This window comes from Siphateles boraxobius, unplaced genomic scaffold (genome assembly GCF_051911475.1).
Source record: "Siphateles boraxobius isolate OS27281-9 unplaced genomic scaffold, OSU_SipBor_1 29, whole genome shotgun sequence".
Taxonomy (NCBI): Eukaryota; Metazoa; Chordata; class Actinopteri; order Cypriniformes; family Leuciscidae; genus Siphateles; species Siphateles boraxobius.
The window spans coordinates 10,549,510-10,571,525 of record NW_027508908.1 but is presented as its reverse complement, the minus strand read 5'-3'; the positions used below and the strand labels follow the sequence as shown (position 1 = coordinate 10,571,525).

Genomic DNA, 22,016 nt, shown 5'->3' with positions numbered 1-22,016 from the left:
AACTCGTCTATGATTCAATATGAACGGATTTTAAACAGCCTTCAAAAGTGAGTCAATGAGCTCCCATTTCTCGTCTTTTAAATTTGTGAAAACATAGGCTTTGTGTGATCCTCTTATGTTAGGTCTCATGTTCATCAAGGCTGCATTTATTTGATCAAAAATACAATCAAAACTGTAATATTCTGACATTTTTCTGTTTTCTAATTCATTTTCAAATGTAATTTATTCATGTGATGCAAAGCTGAATTTTCAGCATCATAACTCCAGTCTTCAATGTCACATGATGCTTGAGAAATCATTCTAATATGATGAATTGGTGCTCAAGAAACATTTCTTGTTGTTATCAATGTTGAAAATGGTTGTAATTAATTTTTTTTAAATTCAGGATTCTTTGAAGAATAGAACGTTCAAAAGAGCAGCATTTATCTTATATATAAATCTTTTGTAACATTATAAATGTCTTTACCTTCAAAATGTGGAACTTTTAATCATTTTAATTCAACCTCACTGAATGAAAGCATTCATTTATTTTCCCCAAACTTTTGTACTTTTACAACTACAACGACTAATAACAATGAAAAGTCAGAAATTCCAATCAACGCAGAAATCAGACCAACTTCAGTTTAATATTCACACCCGAAAAAAGGACAATAAAAATACACTTTTAACAGGCTACAGTCATTACAACCAATGCAATAGAATCTCTTTCCTCTAATGCTGCAAATCAATGTGCTAATAAAATTTTCATCCCATTTTTCCCCCTCTCACCCTCGTGTCGTATCACCCCTCTCCCTCGCTCCAGGTACTGGGGAGGGAACCTAAACATGGGGGTTTTGCTACAAACCTGAGTCTTAATTACTGAGTTCATGAATTAGATAAAGCCACCCGAGGCTTGATTGAGGATGCCTCTGGTTTTGAATTGCTTTAAAGTACAAAAATAAAGAGTCATCCCGCACACCTATTCTAAAGTGGAGAGTTCAAAGGCCCCCGCTCCCAGCATCTGTTGCCAAAGAGTTCGGGACTGTAAGTGTGGAGTGTTAGTGTGATTCACATGGTCCTACGGATGACCAACAAGGACCTGTTAGGTGGGGCTTTTACAGAACTAAATAACACCTCATAAAGACACGCACGGGCCGTTTTGTCGGGTAGGCCTACACTTTTGTATTTGGAGGTGTTTATGAGGAAGAATCTGAAGATGGGCTCAAATCAAACCACAAAATTAGAGTAAACGCTCTTGATTCGAATCCAGTCCGAACCACGTTGTGATTCTGATGGCAATATGCCTCTCTGAAACAGACAGGGTGGCTGGCTGTGCAAGACCATCAAATGCCTCAAATGTGTCTAAATTTTAAGTGTAATATATGCAGTCTCGCATTCGTCTGCATAGTTTTACCACAAAAGGTTTTCTTTACCTTAACGGTAGATGTTGAATGCTATATTTACTAACGTAAGCATGTTATGTAGCGCCTATTTTCTTTGCATATGCTCTGTGCTATGTTATGCTTCTCCTGCCCCACCAAATCCTGTGCTATAGCTGATAGATATGTCTATATTAATATCCCTTGTTCTCCGCTTTCCCTTTAATATTAGTTTAATTTGTTGAGTACACTGTCCTCACTAGAGACTATTCCTTCCGATCAGTGTCGAGCGGTATTTCTAATAAATGGAGTGGAAGGGTGTAAAAGAAAAAAGAGGGAGCAAAAGAGGTATCGAGAGGGTTGGGAGTGATTGATTGGTGCGTTAATACACTAAGCACCCATAACAGGGCGCATTGCACCCATTGATATGGATTTCAAATCAGTACACATAGAAGTTGTCAATTTATTCATGATAAAGAATAAGCTAGGCTTTATTAAGGAGTTTTCATCTGTGATAGAATGTAAAATGGTGCTGTGCTTTCTGGATTGACGCTGTCAACAAGTATTGATATAGACAAGAGAATAAGACTACGGCTAAAGTAACGCTTCCATGTAGTGTGGCGTGTTTTTCTCAGTGGAATGTTGACAAAATGCTTGGAAAGAACAGCCAAATAAGGCTGAGCTGTAACACAATGTCGTCAGAAGAAAAAAACAAGCATCTCGTCATTGAACATAATATTTCAGAGTTTTTGCAAACCGATTTGAAAACATGCTTCAAAATGGACAGAAACTGAGCCGTTTGAGAGTCTCTGACTGAAGTTTCATGGGGGAAACAAGCACACGCTCAATCTCAAGTGTCTTTATAAGCCTCAGACAGGAAGAGGATGTGACATGGGTACTCAAACCACAAATCTGAGGGTAGGGAAAAGGCAGAGCAGGAGGAGAAAGGAGGGAAAAAGACGAGAGGGAGGATGATGAGAAAAAGAGAAAGACAGACACACACACACAGAGTGGCTCAGGAGTATGGCTGTGGTACCCCAAAACCTGGCCTATAAAGCGGTCTAGCTGTGGGTGATTGGGTTGATGGCCCATGGGGGCCTGTGGGGTAGCTGTACCCTCCATATGGGTATGGAGTGGGGTAGGTGGCGGGCGTGGGACCAAACTGCCCAAACGGTGGGGCAGGAAATGGGGTTTGGGTGGGGTATGGGCAAGCGGGAGGACCAAATGCAGGCCTGGGAGCGGAGTAGCCTGTCGATGGTGGGAAGGGAGCACCCTGTCTGGGGTAGGGCTGAAACGCTGTGCTAGGGTTAGTGGTGCCCGCTGTGGAGGCTGAAGGGGGAGCAACGGGGTAGGGGGAGTAGGGGAGGGCAGAACTGGAGGCATTGGAGGGTGCACTGATTTTGGAGCTCTGCTGCTGCTGAGGCTGCTGTGGTTGCCACGGCGATGATGATCCAGCATCCTGATTGGCACAGGGTTGTGATGTCATTGTAGCATCTCCTATCCCTTTGCTTTTTTGGCAGAGAATTTCTTGCAGCTTTTCAATGCGCACTCGTCTTGTGTGAGCGAGAGAGCGGAGGGAAAGGAAGCGTTCCAGGAAGGAGTCCAGTGATATCGAACCTTCCAGAAACTCATCTGCTAGAACCTGAAAGAGATTGAGTGATTTTCAAATCCTCACATTGTGGGGTTGGTAACACAATATCTAAAATTTATAACATTATGTAATGCTTAGGAGGTCGGTAGTTCATAAAACTTCTAATACAAATATTCAAATTTTGAATATTACATTCAAAAGTTTGGAAACACTAATTTCCACTATATTTTTGAAAGAAATTGCAACTTTTATTCACCTTAGATGAATTATGAAATGACACTTTCAATTAAAAATATATACTGTATTATTTAAGATCAAAGAATTATTTTAAGGATTACATAACAAGGTTTACTTCCGGTTGCATAAACTGCTAAGTCAGTCATCACATTTTTAAGTCAGTTGTTACATAAAAACATAGATTGGTCTAATTTGAAACTTAAAAAGTAAGACTGATTGCATCTTGACTAACCACTAGATGGTCTTACTAGTACTTAAAGCCCTGTTTACACGAGAACGATTCCGGGTGAAAACGTACAAATATTTTATCGGATATGCCTTTCGTTTACACGGCGACGGCATTTTGGGGGCTTAAAAACGCAAAAAAGTGAAACCACCCTCCAGAGTGGAAATCTTAAAAACGCTCCACCGTCGCGTTCCCGTCTAAAGGGTAAAAACGCAAATCTGTGCAAATCTCACGGTGGCTCTCGTCGCGTACGCGTTTACGTTACGACATGCGCCAGTACAGGAAAATAACAACCAACATGTCGGATTATTTCCATACGTCGGACCTTCAAGTTGCCCTAGCAGCTCTGATAAACGTATAAGAGTCTTTTCAGCAGTTGTACAAAATATTCTCAGATATTGGTGTTGTTGTGTGGCAGTGCTTCACATTGCCACCTAGCCGCCTAGAGTGCATACTACATCGAATTTCACAAAAAAGTGAAAGTCTTAACATATTGGCTATGTTTATGCAACTGGCAGCAGAATTGATGGCTTTTACATTTTAAAATATCTTTATATTAACACGTTATTTTTTATTATAATAAATTAGGTTCTTATTCATTTTAGTTATAATAATTTACAATATTACTATTTTGATTATATCTTGATTAAATTAAATGCTACACTGGTGAACAGAAGAAAAAAAAACTAAAAATGTCCTGGTGTTTCCAAACTTTTGAATGGTTAGTGTATATGAAAATACACTATATGAGTGCATCAGGGTTTCCAGACTTAAGCTAGTATTTAAATATAATTTATCCACAAATTTTTAACCCTGACAGTTTCACCAGCAGCAACATCAAAATTACAAAAGAAAATACAAGTTAATCATAAAAAAGATGGTGACCCACCTCTGATTCTGCCTCTGTGTTGGCGCCCTCTGTCTGCAGACGAGACAACAGCCCCTCCGGAGACACCTGCCCAATGATACTGTCTGCAAAGGTAGAGAGAGAGAGAGAGAGAGAGAGAGAGAGAGAGAGAGAGAGAGAGAGAGAGAGAGAGAGAGAGAGAGAGAGAGAGAGAGAGAGAGAGAGAGGCAGAGAGAGAGAGAGAGAGAGAGAGAGAGAGAGAGAGAGAGAGAGAGAGAGAGAGAGAGAGAGAGAGAGACAGAAGTGAGAGGGAACAAATACATAAATAGGTTGACTGAAAAACGGTTATGCAAACAAATCAGTTGGCTAGAAATGTGCAATAATTTTAAATAAAGGAAAAAGCAGTATTGGATGAACAGAGAAAGAAAGAAGAATGAGACTACAGAGAAGAAAGAGGCCAGCCCCACACATAGCTACTGTGTGATGTAATGTCACAGATGCAAAAAAGGAGGAGGAGAATAAGTGCCTGAACAAAACGAGCTCTTAGAACTAAATGACAAGCGCATGCACAAGATATACCAGATTTTCTGGCTGAACAAAAAGCTCTATTTAGAAACCCAGTAAGAATTCCTGTGTCTGTTCAAAAGATCAGGGTTCCAGGGTTCCCAAAACTACAGTGAAAACTGCCGGTGCACTTAGCTGTAGTATGAACTGTTTAACTGTAGTATGAACAAAAGTCGAAAGAACACTGTAATTTTAATTTCACGTAATCATTGAGCTAATAAGCAGTGCTGACAATGAAATCTTTCAAAAAGTTCATTCTGATGAGCTCGTTCTATTTTTCACAATGCCTAAGCTTTCCCTTTCAGAATATTCAAATTAGTTTCCATTCCATCAGGGCTTAAAGGAGAACTCCGGCGCAAAATGAACCTGGGGTGTAATAACACATTGGTACCGAGTCAACTGTTCTCTGGGATTTGTTTTCATGATAATCGAGTGTAAAGAGTTTTATCTCTAAAAACTGTTTAGCTTTCAACGCTAGTATATGGGGCATATAATAAGTAAAAAGAGATTGCTAGTTAATACCACTAACAAGGCTCAAAATAGCCCCACACTAACACGGTAGCTTAATGAGGGTCTCTACATACAAACTGAAGCACTGAGAACTTTGTAAGTGTACAGACAGTTTAATAATAATATACTTTATAAAGACAGTACCATCGCGGAGCCATCTTTGGAAAACAGTCTCGACCAGTCGAACCACGAACGCCCTGCTAAGAGCTGAACTGTGAGATTCCAAGTCACAGTTCAGCTCGTAGCAGGGCGTTCGTGGTTCGACTGGTCAAATACATATTTTAACACACGATTTTGGCCAAATGTATGAAATGACAGAAGAAACTAAGCGCTCACATAGTTACAATAAACTTGCAACTGTTTTCAAAACTGTAACCTGCAAGTTGGTTAAAACGTAATGCTGAACTTACTGCCTCGGATGTGGCCATTAATGTCTGACAAAACACATATCTCAGATATTCATTGTTAAAAAAAACTCGTAACTCAATTTGAGCTTGATTTGGGGAAAATGTCAATAATATAATGACACACGTGCAAGTGCCATAATACTAACTTTGACAACATGGTGTTTAATTATTTAAAAAGAGACAGGCCTACATTATTCCTGAATAGTAGCAGTTCTACACTAACCTGCAATTTTTGCTGGTTTCAAAACACACACGACGATATTACCTGCCATTACTTTTCTTAATACTTTAACGGTTGGCGACATATCCTCGGAAAAACTCCTGAGATCCCAAAGATAATGCTAGCGACTTACCTATGATAACTTGACAGCAGAGCAGGGGCATTTCACTCACGTTGGATGCGTCAACGACTCGTTTGCATAACCCGTAGAATTTAAATTCATTATTAGTTGACTGCCAAATTAAAATATTAAATAGAATGATACAATAACGTGGTTACAGGTTAATAGTTATTTCCAATAAGCGCTTTTGTTCAGAACGATTAAACTCAATTTCGCTTGATGTTTTAATTTTCATTTAAAAACTTGCCAATGGCAGAACATTAAGACTTTAAGATATACACTTTTTAGTTACAGCTGAAAAGAAACTTGTATAACAAAAACAGAAGAAAAGGAAAAAGATTAAAATGAACTAAGGTATAAAAATATGACAAAAACTTGAGTCTTGCGAATAAAATTAATGTTACTATATAAAAAGAAATCTGAAGATGTTGGTTGGTTCGATAATTTTATCTTTATAAAAAAAAGGCTATGCAGTTTATAATATGTTCTAATTATTTATTTTTCATGATAATCCCAAATGGTTCCTGTTGTAATTAGGAAAATACAAATCCACATTACCAACATGAGTAATTTCTGCTCAGTGCAAAACTACTCACTTCTCCATCTTGGTTTCAGAAAACCTGCTCTAAAAACAATCAATTTCTCACCCCCTTCATTTTACATCAATTTACCCCGCATTCATTCCTACAGTCTCTTTGAAACCTTTCAACCTTTGGGTTGAAACTTTCGCAACCCAAATCAATCCCTCTTTTCTCTTACCTCTCAGGACACAGTGCTGTTTGTATTTCTCCCTCACTTCCTCCAGCTCAGTGTATTTCTCAACCAGTCGCCCTCTCTCTTTTTCAAGGCGGGGCTTCATGTCCAGGTTTTGCTCGGCCAGACTGCGGTTGGCAGCCAGAGCCATTTCCCTCTCCAGCTGAATGTTCTGAATCTGAAAGAGAAGAAAGATAGGGACACATGACAAAAACTACAATGCTACAGGAATTATGAAGTCCACAAGGACAATATATCTTCAGCAGGGCTGTCACGACTGGGACGTTTACTTAATGATGGCTGTTGGAGCGAAGGAGACAAGTGGTCATTTCTTTATTAAGTTATGATGAGATTACCGAGAAGAGTGGATATGAAACAATTCAATGTGATGTTTTATGCTGCCTTCACGTGCTATCTGAAATTTCCTACTTCCCATTTTTTAAGCTGTGATTACAAGCTTGTCGTGCTCAAGTGCTTTGTTGTCGGAAAGAACAGGAATCATGGAGGACACCAGGTTTATTCTTGCCTATTTATTGGGGGAACCTTATTAAAAACAAAATTATGTTTGGTGTCCCATTCGTTGGCAGCCATTTGCCACGCTATCTAGATAGTCAGCTTGCTGACAATTTTAGAATTTCGGTCAAATACAGGCTATTTTTCTGTGCAGATGATTATTCATAAATGTAAATATGCACTACTTTATCTACAAAGCGATGTAGCTGTTAAAACGAATAAAAAAATAGCTGTCACCGTAGCAATCATTCTCCTCTCTGCCATGTTAAAAGATTATGGCATGCTCAACTTGGGTATAAAATTATCTCAGTTTCCCAGTAGTAAATACAATTTGAGAGGGCATTCATGTCATTCCGATAGCACATGGATGCAGCATTAATTGTGCAGTGTAAATTAAAAATAACATGTCTAGAAAAGTTTATTTACAGCCTTATTAATACAAGCAAGTTAATCAGACCACAGACTATTATTGTATGTCATAGAAATGGTGCTGTTCAAATAAAAGTTATGACATTCCAAATAGCACTTTTTGGACCTTCAGTGCCGCATTTACCAAAAGTATCACACAAAAAATTGGTGTAGAAACAATTTTCACTCGGAAATGGCTAGTTAATTTGTAAACTATTTCAAAGGAATATTTTTATAATTACTATGAAATGCAAAATAATTACATTGAAGTAAACATAAAAAATTTAATTTGGAAATAAATGAAATATTATTTTCTTGTAAAACATACTCCAATAATCTTTATTTACAACTTTGAAGAATTTTTTTTTATGTAAGCGCAACGTTGAAACCACTGGCTCCAGTGATCGCTACAATCTACTTAGGCTTTCAATGCTTTTTGGGGAATGCAGCACTGATCACTTACAGGGCCAAAAACATCAATCCAATGTAGAGTTTCATTTGAGACTGTTCAAAGTCTCTGTACTTAATCTTATACAACATATCGTTATACAACATCTTGTACAACATATACCTCACATTCATAATGCAAGTAAACCTGTCATTCACAAAAAATATTCTCCTCTGCCAATGCTCTGACATATCTTTTATGTTCATGTACAGTCAAATATTATGCATACTAATGTGTAACAGTAGGTTTGAGGTTAAAGATGCAAGGACTTTTAATCTATCACCATTTAAAAAACAAACATTAATCTGCAAACTTTAGATTTGAGCGGCAGACAATGAAAAATTTTAGTAGATAAGACTTTGGTCTGTTGGACTAGTCACTACTTGTTCTAACAACAACAAAAAAACGTGGAATATGGTGCATGGAAAAGAGGAGCATGAACGCCCTTACTATAACATCTCCTTTTGTGTTCCACAGAGGAAGGAAAATGATATGGGTTTGGAACAACATGAAGGGGAGTAAATAATGACAGAAGAAAACTTTCAGTTTTGGGTATACTATTCATGTAACAAACATCCATCATCATCTTACCTCATCAGACTCCAGTGCCATAGACTCCACCCGCTCCGAGTTGTCCAGCAAATTCTGCAACTCGGACTGGCTGAGGTCTTGAAGCTTCTCCATTGATTTGCTAGGACAGCTGAAAATCAACAGTAAAGTTTACTAAGCTGTACTAATAATTGACTTACTACATTACAGCTCATCATATTCATAATATATCATCATATTCATCATAATATATCATCATAATATAATATATGTCAATAGCAGTGACATCTCATTTATTGTGTTCCACAGAAGAGTCATACAGGTTTGAAACGAGCAGCATAACGTTAAATGTTGGCAGAATTTTCATTTTTGGGTAAACGATCCTTTTAAGTTAACCAATGCTAGGAGTGAATACTTGGTAAGTGTAATTTGGATATGAAACCACGACTGATAGGTAATCTGGACCACCAATGGCAGTCATCTGTCATTCAAACAATGTAACAGTTGACTAAAAGTATGGCGAAGAATTATGCTATTGAAACTAAGATTAACTCTTACTGCTTGTTATATCTCAAAGAATATCTCAATACTTACCAGGTACAAGCAAATCAAAGTCCTCTCCGCAGGATGCTCATGGAAAAACATCAAACTTAATTGGAAGCGAGTGACGTCAAGATGTAGACGGAAGCGTTGAGACTGACAACTACCTCGCGAGCGTCTTCAGTGTCAAACCAGCTATCTGCGAGAAACACGCCCAAGCCAGTATCGGTACGAGGTGTCACGCGTTATTTAGCGCAGCAGAGTAGATATATGTTCGCGAAATTATTCCTGGAGACTGGAATCTCCCCGCGGTTAGCTGGACGGCTAACTTAGCTCACTAAAAAGAGAGCTGTTGGGCAAGGCGGGTTGTTATTCAATACAAAACTGCGTCGGACGAAATTACAACTCAGAAAGACATAATAAGATTTCTCCGGTAAAACAACATCGATGTCATTTCGAACAAAACATTGCAAATAAAGATTAATTCACGGTGTATATTCCTATTCTTAAGGGAAAGTTTCACTTCTGGTTGACGGATATCTCGGCCATCTTTGGATGAGACCATTGTCGATTTTGTCTAGGGAAGTGAGATAAGTTTAAAATACCTTAAAACGCAATTTACCTTTCTTGTCTGGAATTTCGCATACAGTTTTAGAGTATGGCTTAAATTACTATATAAAGGTTTTATAATGTATACTATTGAAAGGCATTCGCATGTTCCCGTGAAAATACCACTATGCTCCCCTATCTTTGACATTACATGGTGTGGTCCTAGCTGACTGAAAGGGAAACCCCGATGTGACGGGAATGTTCCATATGTGATGTGACATGGCAGTAGGGTTGGTCCTAGTATCTCCACCGAGTTTATATATATATATATATATAGGCCTATATATATAATTATTATAATTGTTTTGCATATTTACATATAGAAGCACTTAAGAGACACCTATAGTAGAAAATAATTTTATTGCTTGTAATTACAGGCACTGTAAAACTGGACTTTTTTTTTGAGTGAGTTTGAATGAGTTTTCAGAGTTTCATTAGCAAAAGACCATCATTGCCGTTTGTAATAATGGCAACACATTATTTTTACTTAAAAAGTTATGGTAGCCAAGCAATTGTGGGTTAGAAACAGAGTGTAGCAAGCAACTGTCGCCAGTTTCACAAAAAAACTTCCAAATCTGTATTTTGTACGTGACAATATTGTAAATTCACATTTTTAAGAAGAAAAAAAACACAAGGACAATAGCAGTGATAATGTTTTAGAGCAGTCTGCTAATTAAAATTGCTCATACGTAAATGAACAAAGAGAAGTGTGTGGTGTATAACATGATCTCAGTGTTTACTTAGACCTTTAAATGCAGAAAATGTTAGGAAACAATGAAGAACCAAAGCTCCAATATCATAAAACAACAGCTGCCCAGAGATCGCTTTGTAAAAACTCTGTCAAAACAAAAAGAGAACATTTTATGAGTTTATGGTAACATTTTGAAATTTATATTTAGCAAAAACATAACAGTACAATGTGATGCATAATAAATCAATAATTTGAACTTACTTGAAAAACCTCTTCTGGACAACCAGAATCACGTGAGCAAGGAGGGAGGACTAGGGGGGTGCTTGCAGCATAACAATACAGAACAAGACCAATCAGTGTCCCCACCAGGGAAGCAATACCAAAGAACAGACAGATGTTTAGCTTATAGGGGAAAAACAAATAATTGCTTATTAATGTGAATGTTGGAATAATTCACATCCAAAAAAGCTCTAGTTACTTGAATTTACCAGTGGTTTCCTAGGAGTTCTTTCAGATGCCATTCCAAAGGACCCAGTAATCACAGACTAATTGGAGAAGAAGAAAAACATCAGAATTAAAAGAAAAGGTTGGATTGTCATTGTACATTAAAGCTGACAGAAGAAAAGGTCTTGATGTTATATACAGTGTGTGTGTGTGTGTGTGTGTGTGTGTGTGTGTGTGTGTGTGTGTGTGTGTGTGTGTGTGTGTGTGTGTGTGTGTGTGTGTGTGTGTGTGTGTGTGTGTGTGTGTGTGTGTAAATGTTTATTTTGTGTATGCTCATTTTATATATTTTGTGTTTGTTCATTTTGGCAAATCATAAGTCTATGACAATCATTCAAAACATAACTGTATCTTAATTATAAAATAAACATACCACAGAACCTATACAGAGGGGGCACACAAACATATATTTCATATCAATGCTGGCGCTGTAAGTTGGTATAGTCAGGAGGAGCTGAAACAAACCTAGTAATATCGCCATAACCTAGAGAGGGGGAAACATATGGAAAACATATGGTGAGAGAAAAAAAAATCAAACAAATATTCAACAACAAAAACATCGCAAAGAAAACTGTTACAATGACTACGATGATTAAGGTCTTCCTTAATGACAAAAAAATTGGCCCACATCCACTTACTGCCACCACTTCAGGGTCATGAAACTTGAACAGACGATGGAATTTGGGAGGATCCGAGTCCGCAGACTGCGTTTGAGTGCTTGACATCTTGAACAGTCAGATAAAAATCAACCGAGGTACTGAAAAATAGGAACATTTCAAAGTTCAGTTCAACGATTATAATGGCTCCCTACAGTCTGAAATAACAGCGAGAGAGTCAGTATCAAACATGATCCCCCTGGATTAAAGGAACGTTTTGCGGGAACACAGCTGCTGTAGGAGAAAAACATCTTAGTGAGGAGCGGAAGTGGGCGGATATAATACAGAAAATGTGGCTGGAGAGCAGCACAGCTTGATACAATTCTGATTACTCAACAGCACTGCAGTGGAAGAGGTTTAGGGTTAAAAAAAGAGAACTTCACTGCACTACATTAATTTCCTTCAAAGGGCTGGACTGCACAGATGTCCAAAACAGCTCTTTCCTTTTTTGTTTATTTGTAGCATAAAATCACAAATAGGCATGATAACCTCTGCAAACCATTGCACACTTCAAGAGAACTTTCTTAGTTTCAAGCATCACCCTAAAATACACTAATGGATATATAGTAGCCTATGCTTGTTGATAACTGTCTAATTAAAATGTGATGTCCACTGAAATAATATATACGACCGACTCACCTCGAATGTAGTTTCTGTGAATCCTAGTAAGCTCGTGGCAGAGAGGAACAGAGCTGTTCATGAAGTGATCGAAAACACTTACTAAAAGCTCCTATGGGGAGATGGGGGCTGGACAGACCCCCTTTCGTTGTGATGCTTGCATAAAAAAACGCTCGGGAGGGTCTGACTCTTTTTGTAGAAGCGCAGATCTTTTATTTGGAATCATTGCGCATAGACGAGTTTGCCTAACAGGAGAAGAAAAGGGTCCTGCCTGCACACTACAAACAGCTCAAAGAATCGACTCGAGCAGAATCCTTGCAGACTTTTTAGGTCAGCCTATATCTCACTCATTCATGTGGAAATTAGAATTCTGCTCTGCGTGAACATTCGCTCCGAGTTTGTGGTGCTGACATTACTCAACTGTAACTTTAAAGTTGTCGTATTTGTTATCCCTTGTTGCAAACTTAACTTACTTGAAAACGAAGGATGACTTTGACTGTGACGACGGACCTGTCAGTGAATACTGGCCCAAGTCGGGTAGAGGAAAAGCTGGAAGACAAACAAAAAGCTCTGCGGGACAGCATCGAGAAGGGGCAGCCCAAAATATTCGGGGTGAGTGAACGTCGTGTTATGCCTTCATTAATTTTAAAGTGCTCCGCACAGATTATTGCAGGACGTGTTCTGGCATAGGCTATAGTTTTTCTTTGGGAAGAAAATTGAGGGAAAAGGGACGTGTAGTGAAAATTTCATGAGTTTCATGGCTGTCAGGAGTTCTTGCCCCCTGTCCATTTTTACCATTTTAAATCAGACCATACAAGTATCATATGTTAAAGAAAATACAAAATAAAAACTACAAATAGTCCATGTAGCATAATAAAACAGATAATTCCTGTCTTGGCATCTGATTGGTCAATACCCTATTCCAGGTTTAATGAACAAAAAAATGGTGTCCTTAATATTTTTTTAATAGATGATGTAATTTTTTTAAAGCACTAAGGCACTGGAGACCATTCTGTATTATGAACTAAAAGGATTACACAATTTGGCATGACAACTCACCCTATTGCTTAATCCTCTGGTGCTCTTGTGTGGTCTGTGGTGGTCAAAAATGACCAATTTCTTTATTATTCTTATTCTTATTTCTATTAAATTGTTTTACTACATTTTAGTTTAATAATGTTTTTAATTTAATATTTTGTATTTTTATGGGATTATATGGTACTGAGTTATACATGTATGCATTAGTTGTAATCCATTTATGCACTGTTTGAGCACAGACTCAATCATGAATATATAAAGCACAGACTTCCAATCATGTCCATGATTGATTGGTTTATTTATTGATTGATTTATTGCACATAGCAAATGCCAAAACCTTTCCCAAGTTTTCTGGTCAAAAATGACTAAAGAGCGCCAGAGGGTTAAATGTGAAAGATTTGCTAACATATGAGAAGTATAGAAGAAAGAACATTTTGGTTTAAAATAATTTTAGAAAAATTACACATTCAAAAACTTAATAGCAGCTCAAACTGATTGAAATTTCATCTCAACTGAATTATATTACAAAAACTAAGTTTTTGTAATATAATTCAGTTGAGATGAAATTTCAATCAGTTTGAGGCACTGTACTCAGTACCATATAATCCCATATATATAAATATTACTTTGAGATGCACAAATTTCTTACTGAGACATTTTTCTTGCTTTTTTCTGTCTCTCATAGGTCTCTCAGATAGTAATAGGATTGCTGATCATCTCCTATTCTATACCTCTGCTTTCTACTGAGACCACAATGATACTTAACTTTGGTGTGCCATGGTGGAGTGGCCTTATGGTAAATTAAATAAGCCTAGGATAGTTATATAATGGATTAAGGTGATGACAAAGTATTCAGTGAAATGTACAATATACTGCATATCCACCAACCATGGACCTATCACTAAACTTTATTCTTTGTGTCCCTTTTTTTTTTTCTAACAGTTTGTCATTTCAGGCACAGCTGCAATAGCAGTGGAAAAAATTCCCACCGTGAAGACAGTGAGTTTGAACTTACAACAGGACAGACTAACTAAATATCATACAGCATATAGAGTTTGTGTATTATAATGTAATTCAGTCATGACCAATAATTAAATACAAAGGCTTCACAAAAGCAGTCACGTTCTGTGTAAAAGTTTCTACTTCCAAATTCCAATTCACTTACAGGTATGAAAAAGACAAAAGTGATTAAAGTTGCTCTTGTCTTTAGGTCTCTGCTTGCTTGGCAGTCTCTGTTGTGACCATAATCATCTCAGTTATTGCTCTTATCCTATACTATGTTGACATTGCTTCCAATCCGGCAACCAAATGCCATTGGGGATCAGACCAGTTGTGTGACCAACAGTATTATGCCACTGTATGTATCTCATATACCCTCATATGTGAAAGTTCTATTATATTATATTAATCATGTACAGACAAGTAAACAGTTGTATATTGTAGTAAGTACTCTTTCTTCAAAACAGAGATTCAGCTCAGGAGTGAAGATAACCATCTCAGTGGTCAATATTGTCCAGACAGCACTGTCCTCTGCTTTCACAGCTATACTGTATAATCAGAGGAGGAGCTTTACGCTCTATGCGGTAAGAGAAAATAATTATTTATTTATTTATTTTTAAATATTTTATATTATTGATTTTGTATTGTCTAAAATTCATATGAACTTGCGATTGAATGATTTATTCCAAAGAAAAACAAAGCTTTAGTCTTGATCGGATTTGATGTCAAATGTTTTGTTTTCATAGTGTTTTGGCAAAGTGAGCATGAAAACTAGTATTCTTTCCTGCACTTCTATTCAGAATTACATTAGGAAAAAAGTGTAATATGGAAACAATAAACTTCAAACACTATGAAATGTTGAGTTATATTTTAAGAACATTTAGGATCATATTCAATGTGTTTTAAAGGTGATTTGCTAATATGCACCGTATTGATTTTTCTCCTCTCTCTTTCTCTCAGACCCTGGGTGAATGGCGTCCTGCTTAGGATGCTGATCATCCCATGTATGACATTTTTTACCCCCATGTATGACAGTTGTACCCATCATCACATTTTTGGATTTTAATCAGAGGTCCTTAAACTAACCTATCCACTTCATACATGGTTTTGCTTAACTAATGTAATGCTGTGCAAGAATGCAATGCACTGAAATGTTGTTGTATTTTAAGTGAAAATGAATTGAAAGTGAATTGTATATTTTTTTTATCTAATATCATCAATATAAACGTATACATATGTTTTTTTTAATTAAAGTTACATTTCAAGTTTAAAGGTAATATTTTGTTGTTTTATTTTACAATTTACAATTCTGATCATTTCAGCTTCTCCACCTGCGAACAACTGAGCAATTTTCAAGAAATGGCTAATGATGCATCTTTTCGTCGACACTTGAACCATTAACATAATTATATATATATAATAATATATATATATAAACATTGCTACGTGTAGGCCTACTGTGCTAGACTAGCTGGGACTTGTCACGTCGCTTTGGATAAAAGCGTCTGCTAAATGATTAAATGTAGACTAAATGTTTGCTAAGTTGCTAGAAAACAAGACCGTTTCTGTTCAGGGTAATTCGTCAGTCACATAACAAGACGTGTTATGTGGCCATAAGATAATTAGCTTATGGTTCGCTCGTTATGTGATACTTCCGAGTTGTTAGACTGATTTTAAAGCTATAGAATTGCCAACTTCCAGGAAAAAAAATTGCCACACGAAATAGTCAAAGGGAAAAGTAAATAAATAAATTGATTTATAAAAAATAATGTTTAGAAGCTATCAAGCAATAAGACGTGAATCAGTGATCATCTGGAAGAATGGATACATTATGGAATCCTGACAATCTTATGTACTAAAAATACACACGTATGCAGTAGCCTAAACATTTTTTCACTGGTAAGTAAAATATCCAAATGTCAGTTTTATACATATTTCTGTAAGTGCTATCGCTGTCGCCGTGTAACGTTCCTCTCCGAATAATATGACACGTTGCGCTCTTCTCAATTGCCTGTAGCAGCCTATCCACTTTTGAAAATAATAATAATAATAGATAAATAAAAAAAGCCTATCCATTTTTGTGTCCTTATCGCTCGTTTTTTGGGGTCCACAGCTTATAAAAACTTATTTCTGTTTTTTTTTTAGGTTTTTTTTAGCTTGTTTGCTGTAGCCTACACCCTGTCTCATAGCAGCTTTTAGACATTGTTTTGTTTTTTGTTATAATTTATAAATCAGAAATGACAAGGAGGCAACTCCACAAATAACAAAGTCAACGGAGACTTTGGATTTTTGGATTGTTTTTCCTTGGTGTGGGCGTGGACTAAACGCGCTATATCTATTAAATATTCATGAGCTGTTCCCCGCAGCAGCCAGAATTCGTTGCTAACAACAGACGGCGTAGCGTAGCCGACCTCCCTGAAATAAGCAATTTTTTGGCAGAATATTACACATCAGTTTCTACTAGATTTAAGGTTTGTTTCTCGTTACAGGGCAAGTTAATTTGTATAAAACGAAGGGCAAGATAAAACGTTATAAAACATTAGGCCTACTCAGTGAAGTGGTCTCAAACTCCGCTCCTGCGGCCACTGTCCTGCAGAGTTCAGCTCCAACCAGCTCAAAAGCAGTTTCTAGCAATTCTGGAGAGCTTGTTTTGCTGGGCCAGGGGTGTTTAATTAGGGCTGGAGCTAGACTCTGCAGGGCAGTGGCCCTCCGGGAACTGAGTTTGAGACCACTGTCTTAGCGTGTTGATGTGCTGTTAGGTAACGTTAGGTGTAAAGTTAGCTTATATCGAAACATTCGAGTAACTTAGTTGGTGCAAGAATGCTCTTTGAAGCCCATTGACATGTGCTTGTTTTGCCCGTAGAATCAAAGACAAATTAAGGATGTGATTTAAAAAAAGTAAATCATTGATTTTGTTTCCTGTGAGCATGACAGTGTTTCTAGTGTTTTCATGTTAAAAGTAACAATTCATTTTCCTTTCTTTCCCTCTCATAGTTTATGTGATGCAGAGATCAGCTAAGGGGGATGACATCTTTAGACCCATCATCATTGATGGAGTGGTGGTCCGAGACAAAAAGTTCTTGCAAAGACTGGGCAAAGTGCTGAAACTTCAGTGGCTACATGGCAAAAGTGTAGAGGCATGAACAGACTCACTTGCATACAGTATCCAATTACTTCATAGTTTGGAAACTTAGGGGGGGGGGGGCATATTAACAAAGAATTTTATTTTACCACTAAAGGTGATGATACACAGGGCAACTTTTTGGGCAATGTTGCTGGGCAATCTTGCCAACCTATTGTTGGTTGGGTACTTTCTCATTGAAAATGGGAAATACATTTCTATCTGAATAATTTAGATCGGTCATGGGCCCTGTGTCTCATCTGGTTGCCGGTTGACGGCAACATTCCCCAAAAAGTTGCCCTGTGTATCATCCCCTCCTACGAGTTCCTAGCTAGGAGTTTTAGCACTCCTATTTAGAAAACCTATTCACAAAACTCTTAAAAGCAATTTTTACCAAGGAACTCCTAATATAATTAGAGACGGAGTTGACCTCATTGCTATGGATGATGTAAATTTTTGAAATTGCACACAGCAGTGTTGCAGGCAGACAGTGGGAAGGAGAAATAAAGAGAGAAATATATAATTATATCAAATGCAATCACCATTTTTTACACATATACATTATGTGTGTATATACACGTTCACGATATATATCTGTATAGAACGTCATCATGATGGATTTACATTTAGCAGACGCTTTTATCCAAAGCGACTTTCAAATGAGAACAATAGAAGCAGTCAAACTAACAGTAGGACAACAATATGTAAGTGCTATGACCCCTCTCAGTTTAATCTAACGCAGTCCTTTTTTTAATAAATAAAAATAGAAGAGAATAGAAGAGAAAGTGGTAGTATTATCAAGTGCTGCCGAAAGAGATGCGTCTTCAGCAGTTTCTTGAAAGTGGCTACGGACTCAGCAGCTCTGGTTGAGTTCGGCAGATCATTCCACCAGTTGAACAGTCATGGTAAAGGTCAGAGAAAGAGATTTTGTGCCTCTTTGAGATGGTACCACAAGACGACATTCGCTTGCAGAGCGCACGTTTCTGGATGGCACATAAGTCTGAAGTAATGAGTTTAGGTGAAAGGGAGCAGAGCCAGTGGTTGTTGTTTTGTAGGCAAATGTCAGTGATTTGAATTTAATGCGAGTGGCAACTGGCAGTGGCAACCAGTGCAATTTTGTGAGGAGAGGAGTGACGTGTGCCCTCTTCAGCTCATTAAAGACCACTCTGGCTGCAGCATTTGGATCAGTTGCAGAGGTTTGACGGTGCAGGCTGGAAGACCACCCAGGAGAGCATTACAATAGTCCAGTCTGGATAGAACAAGCGCTTGGACAAGAAGTTGTGTAGCATGCTCTGATAGGAAGGGCCTGATCCTCCTAATGTTGTGCAAGGCAAATCTACACAACCGGGCAGTTCTAGCACCCCAAGGATCCTGGCTGACCTTGATGGAGTAATGGATGATGAGCCTAGCTGAATGGAGAAGTTGTGATGAAGCGTTGAGTTGGCCGGGACCACAAGAAGCTCTGTCTTTGTAAGGTTTAGTTGAAGGTGGTGGTCCTTCATCCAGCCAGAAATGACTGTCACGCAGGCTGAGATACGAGCAGCTACCGTCGGATCGTCAGGCTGGAATGAGAGGTAGAGTTGTGTGTCATCAGCGTAGCAGTGATAGGAAAAGCCATGTTTCTGAATCACAGATCCTAGTGATGTCATGTAGATGGAAAAGAGAAGTGGTCCCAGCACTGAGCCCTGAGGCACCCAAGTAGCTAGATGTTGGGTCTTAGACACCTCACCCCTCTATGACGCCCTAAAGGACCTACCTGAGAGGTAAGATTTGTACCATTGGAGTGCGGTTCTCGAGATGCCCTTCCTCTTTAGGATTGACAGGAGGATCTAACTGTGTCAAAGGCAGCAGACAGATCCTGCAGGATGAGAACTGAGGATTTGGAAGCTGCTCTTGCCAGTGTCAGAGCTTCAATTACTGAGAGCAGGGCAGTCTCAGTTGAGTGTCCGCTTTTGAAACCAGACTGATTGTTGTACAAGAGGTTGTTCTGTGTAAGAAAGGAAAAGATCTGGTTGAAAACAACTATTTCAAGTGTTTTTGCAACGAATGGAAGAAGGGATACCGGTCTGTAATTTTCCAGATGTGCTAGATTTAGAGTGGGTTTCTTAAGCAGGGGGGTTACCCGAGCTAGTAAAAAGATGTGGGAAATGTACCAGTGTGAAGAGAGGTGTTTATGATGTGCTTGAGTGTGGGTACAACTGAGGAAGAAATGGCTTGAAGTAGATTAGTGGGAATAGGATCAAGCGGACAGGTGGTAGGGTTATTGGAAAGGAGGAGTTTAGAGACTTCTGCCTCTGAAAGTGGAGAGAAGGAAAGTAGAATATGTGCGTTTGCTGGTAAAAAGTGTGTCATTTTGTGGATAGGTAAATTGGCTTCTGTATTCAGAATACAGAAGAATGGAAAATACAGAAGCACAAAAGATAAGAGAAAGAAAGTCAAACTGGACTGACTGTTTAAAACTATGAAAACACCTTTACGATACATGTGATTCCTTTTTTAAAGGTTGATGTCATTGTAATATTCCAATATATTTACTCAGTTGCAACGCTCATTGAAAACAGCAGGCATACTTTGGATATTTTCTGAGTTTCTCTGCACGGGGACTTTTAAGCTGTTCTAGGTTAAGGAGCTACTTTTAGCATTAAATAAGTGAATTACTCTTAGATGACAATGTTAAAAGATGACAAGTCCTAAAATTAAGAGCGACATGCCCCTATTTGTAAGGAGTTGCTCCTAAATTTCCTCATTAGGAATTCCAGCCTGACTTTATTTTTAAACAAATTTAGAACAATTTCACCTTTTCAGTAATAGCATGTAAAGTTAGGCTTTACATGCAACTTATTAATGTTCATAGGCTTGAGTTTATACCTTGCTATCTCTCAGATAAGGAAATCGCTCGTTGACAGAATCATTCCTTCTTTTGCTTGCCGAGCTGTGGAAAACAACGATTTCATCTCACTACAAGTCCTCCTAGAGAAGGTTACTAAACTTCACATTTCCTAAACTAAAAATGTGGACTGCAAACATTTTGAATTCCTACCTATTTCATACCTAAAGTGATTTATATATTTTTTTAAACCTCTTAAGATGGATGCCAGTTGTGAAACCTATGACGAATTTACGCCCCTTCATACAGCATGTGAGTTGGGGAATTTAGAGATGATTAATTTCTTGCTGTCAAAGGGGGCATCTCCTCATCACAAGAACCGCTTTGGGAACTGCCCAATGTACATGGCCATTAAAAACAGGTACATACACATGTGATCTGAAATGGGTTGTAGACTAGAACTGCAATGATTAGTTAATTCAGCTGACATTTTTGACTAGTATTACGTCAACTTTTATTTAATCTATCACCATTTAGTGTTCGCTCTGTCTGGCTTTATAGACCGCTGTAGGGGTGATATATTTCTTATATCAAACTAACATATGGGGGCATAAATTAATCATTTGTACATGCTCAGCTCAAACATGTCACTGTAGCTGTATTGGTGTTTCTTTTAGGCAGTGTCATGCTGTTAAACTCCTGAGCCTAAAAGGAGTCACTGTTCGACTACGGACTGTGAGAATTGCCATGGAAATGATCCAGTAAGCATTTACCATGTAGCATCTCACACATAAATGTCACACAACATTTTACAGCACAATGCATGTTTCTCATTAATATTATTTTATGAGTCAATGAGCTTATTTTTGTTTAACCTCTCACTCAACAGAGCGGTACAAAACAGAGATTACCCTCTGCTGTATGCTTGGTTTCTATCAGGAGTTGACATGGACACTAAAGACTATAATGAACGCACTGTAATGCATGAGGCGGTTTATCTGGGAGATAAATCTATGATCGGCAGACTACTGGGATTTGGAGCCACACCACTGGTATGAACTACTTTCTTATTGGACAATATTAGAGAAGGATGAGGTGGTTAATGGTAAATGTTTATTTAAAAAAAAAGCAATTTAATATTAAACATACTGACAGTAGATAAGCGTTTGGATTTACTCTTTCTCCCTATTTCTCCAGGAGAGAGATGTGTGGGGTCAGACAGCCATGGATAATGCTCAAAATGACACAACGATCATGGCTCTTTTTGAGCCTTTTTTCACAATGCGTTGCCCCACCAAACAGGCCTATCTGCTGTTTAAGGCAGAACATTCACACATATAAAAAAGTTTATAATAATAACAATAATAGATAAAAAAATAAGTATTTTATCAGAAACCTTTTTAGTTAATCTTTTTTTGTGAATTTGTATCTTTCTCTAAGTCTGCTGTATTGTATTTGTAGGAGGAAAAATAAATAAATAATAATAATAAATCTATGACAATACCAGTGTGTGTCATTATGTTGGCTTATAGTGTTTTACTATTTATGTTTTTCACAATTTAAGGTACGTGCACTGCTCAGTTAGTAAATTTATAAAACATTTTTAATTTTATACAACAAAGGCTAAACATGGTTGTGAGAGTTATAATCGTAGTTAAGAATAG

At 37.8% G+C, this 22,016-nt stretch overlaps 4 protein-coding genes across 5 annotated transcripts; 2 read left to right on the top strand and 2 right to left on the bottom strand.

Annotated features, from left to right (window-relative positions):
- Positions 1 to 607: 607 nt before the first annotated feature.
- On the bottom strand, positions 608 to 10,073 carry vps37c (VPS37C subunit of ESCRT-I). The gene is made up of 5 exons (XM_077246561.1): positions 9,347 to 10,073; positions 8,795 to 8,903; positions 6,841 to 7,012; positions 4,302 to 4,384; positions 608 to 3,000 (listed from the first exon to the last, which is right to left on the bottom strand). Exons 2-5 carry the CDS (start codon positions 8,885 to 8,887, stop codon positions 2,374 to 2,376), a joined length of 975 nt encoding a protein of 324 aa, XP_077102676.1. The 5' UTR covers positions 8,888 to 8,903; positions 9,347 to 10,073; the 3' UTR covers positions 608 to 2,373.
- Positions 10,074 to 10,244: 171 nt separating this feature from the next.
- LOC143753804 (uncharacterized) lies at positions 10,245 to 12,966 on the bottom strand. 2 transcript variants are annotated; one of them, XM_077246564.1, is made up of 6 exons: positions 12,841 to 12,966; positions 11,732 to 11,850; positions 11,467 to 11,577; positions 11,081 to 11,137; positions 10,854 to 10,994; positions 10,245 to 10,738 (listed from the first exon to the last, which is right to left on the bottom strand). In XM_077246564.1, exons 2-6 carry the CDS (start codon positions 11,816 to 11,818, stop codon positions 10,631 to 10,633), a joined length of 504 nt encoding a protein of 167 aa, XP_077102679.1. In that variant the 5' UTR covers positions 11,819 to 11,850; positions 12,841 to 12,966; the 3' UTR covers positions 10,245 to 10,630. The 2 variants fall into 2 exon arrangements, with proteins under 2 accessions (XP_077102679.1, XP_077102678.1); XM_077246563.1 differs by lacking the exon at positions 12,841 to 12,966 and adding an exon at positions 12,389 to 12,530.
- tmem176 (transmembrane protein 176) lies at positions 12,568 to 15,676 on the top strand. Its single transcript, XM_077246562.1, has 7 exons — positions 12,568 to 12,697; positions 12,853 to 12,979; positions 14,091 to 14,201; positions 14,348 to 14,404; positions 14,616 to 14,762; positions 14,872 to 14,988; positions 15,365 to 15,676. The coding sequence occupies exons 2-7, from the start codon at positions 12,854 to 12,856 to the stop codon at positions 15,389 to 15,391; spliced, it is 585 nt and encodes a 194-aa protein (XP_077102677.1). The 5' UTR covers positions 12,568 to 12,697; position 12,853; the 3' UTR covers positions 15,392 to 15,676.
- A 1,068-nt stretch (positions 15,677 to 16,744) lies between these two features.
- On the top strand, positions 16,745 to 21,853 carry LOC143753798 (L-asparaginase-like). The gene is made up of 7 exons (XM_077246554.1): positions 16,745 to 16,875; positions 17,399 to 17,541; positions 20,409 to 20,504; positions 20,613 to 20,773; positions 21,030 to 21,113; positions 21,242 to 21,404; positions 21,550 to 21,853. The coding sequence occupies exons 2-7, from the start codon at positions 17,407 to 17,409 to the stop codon at positions 21,691 to 21,693; spliced, it is 783 nt and encodes a 260-aa protein (XP_077102669.1). The 5' UTR covers positions 16,745 to 16,875; positions 17,399 to 17,406; the 3' UTR covers positions 21,694 to 21,853.
- The last annotated feature ends 163 nt before the right edge of the window (positions 21,854 to 22,016 follow it).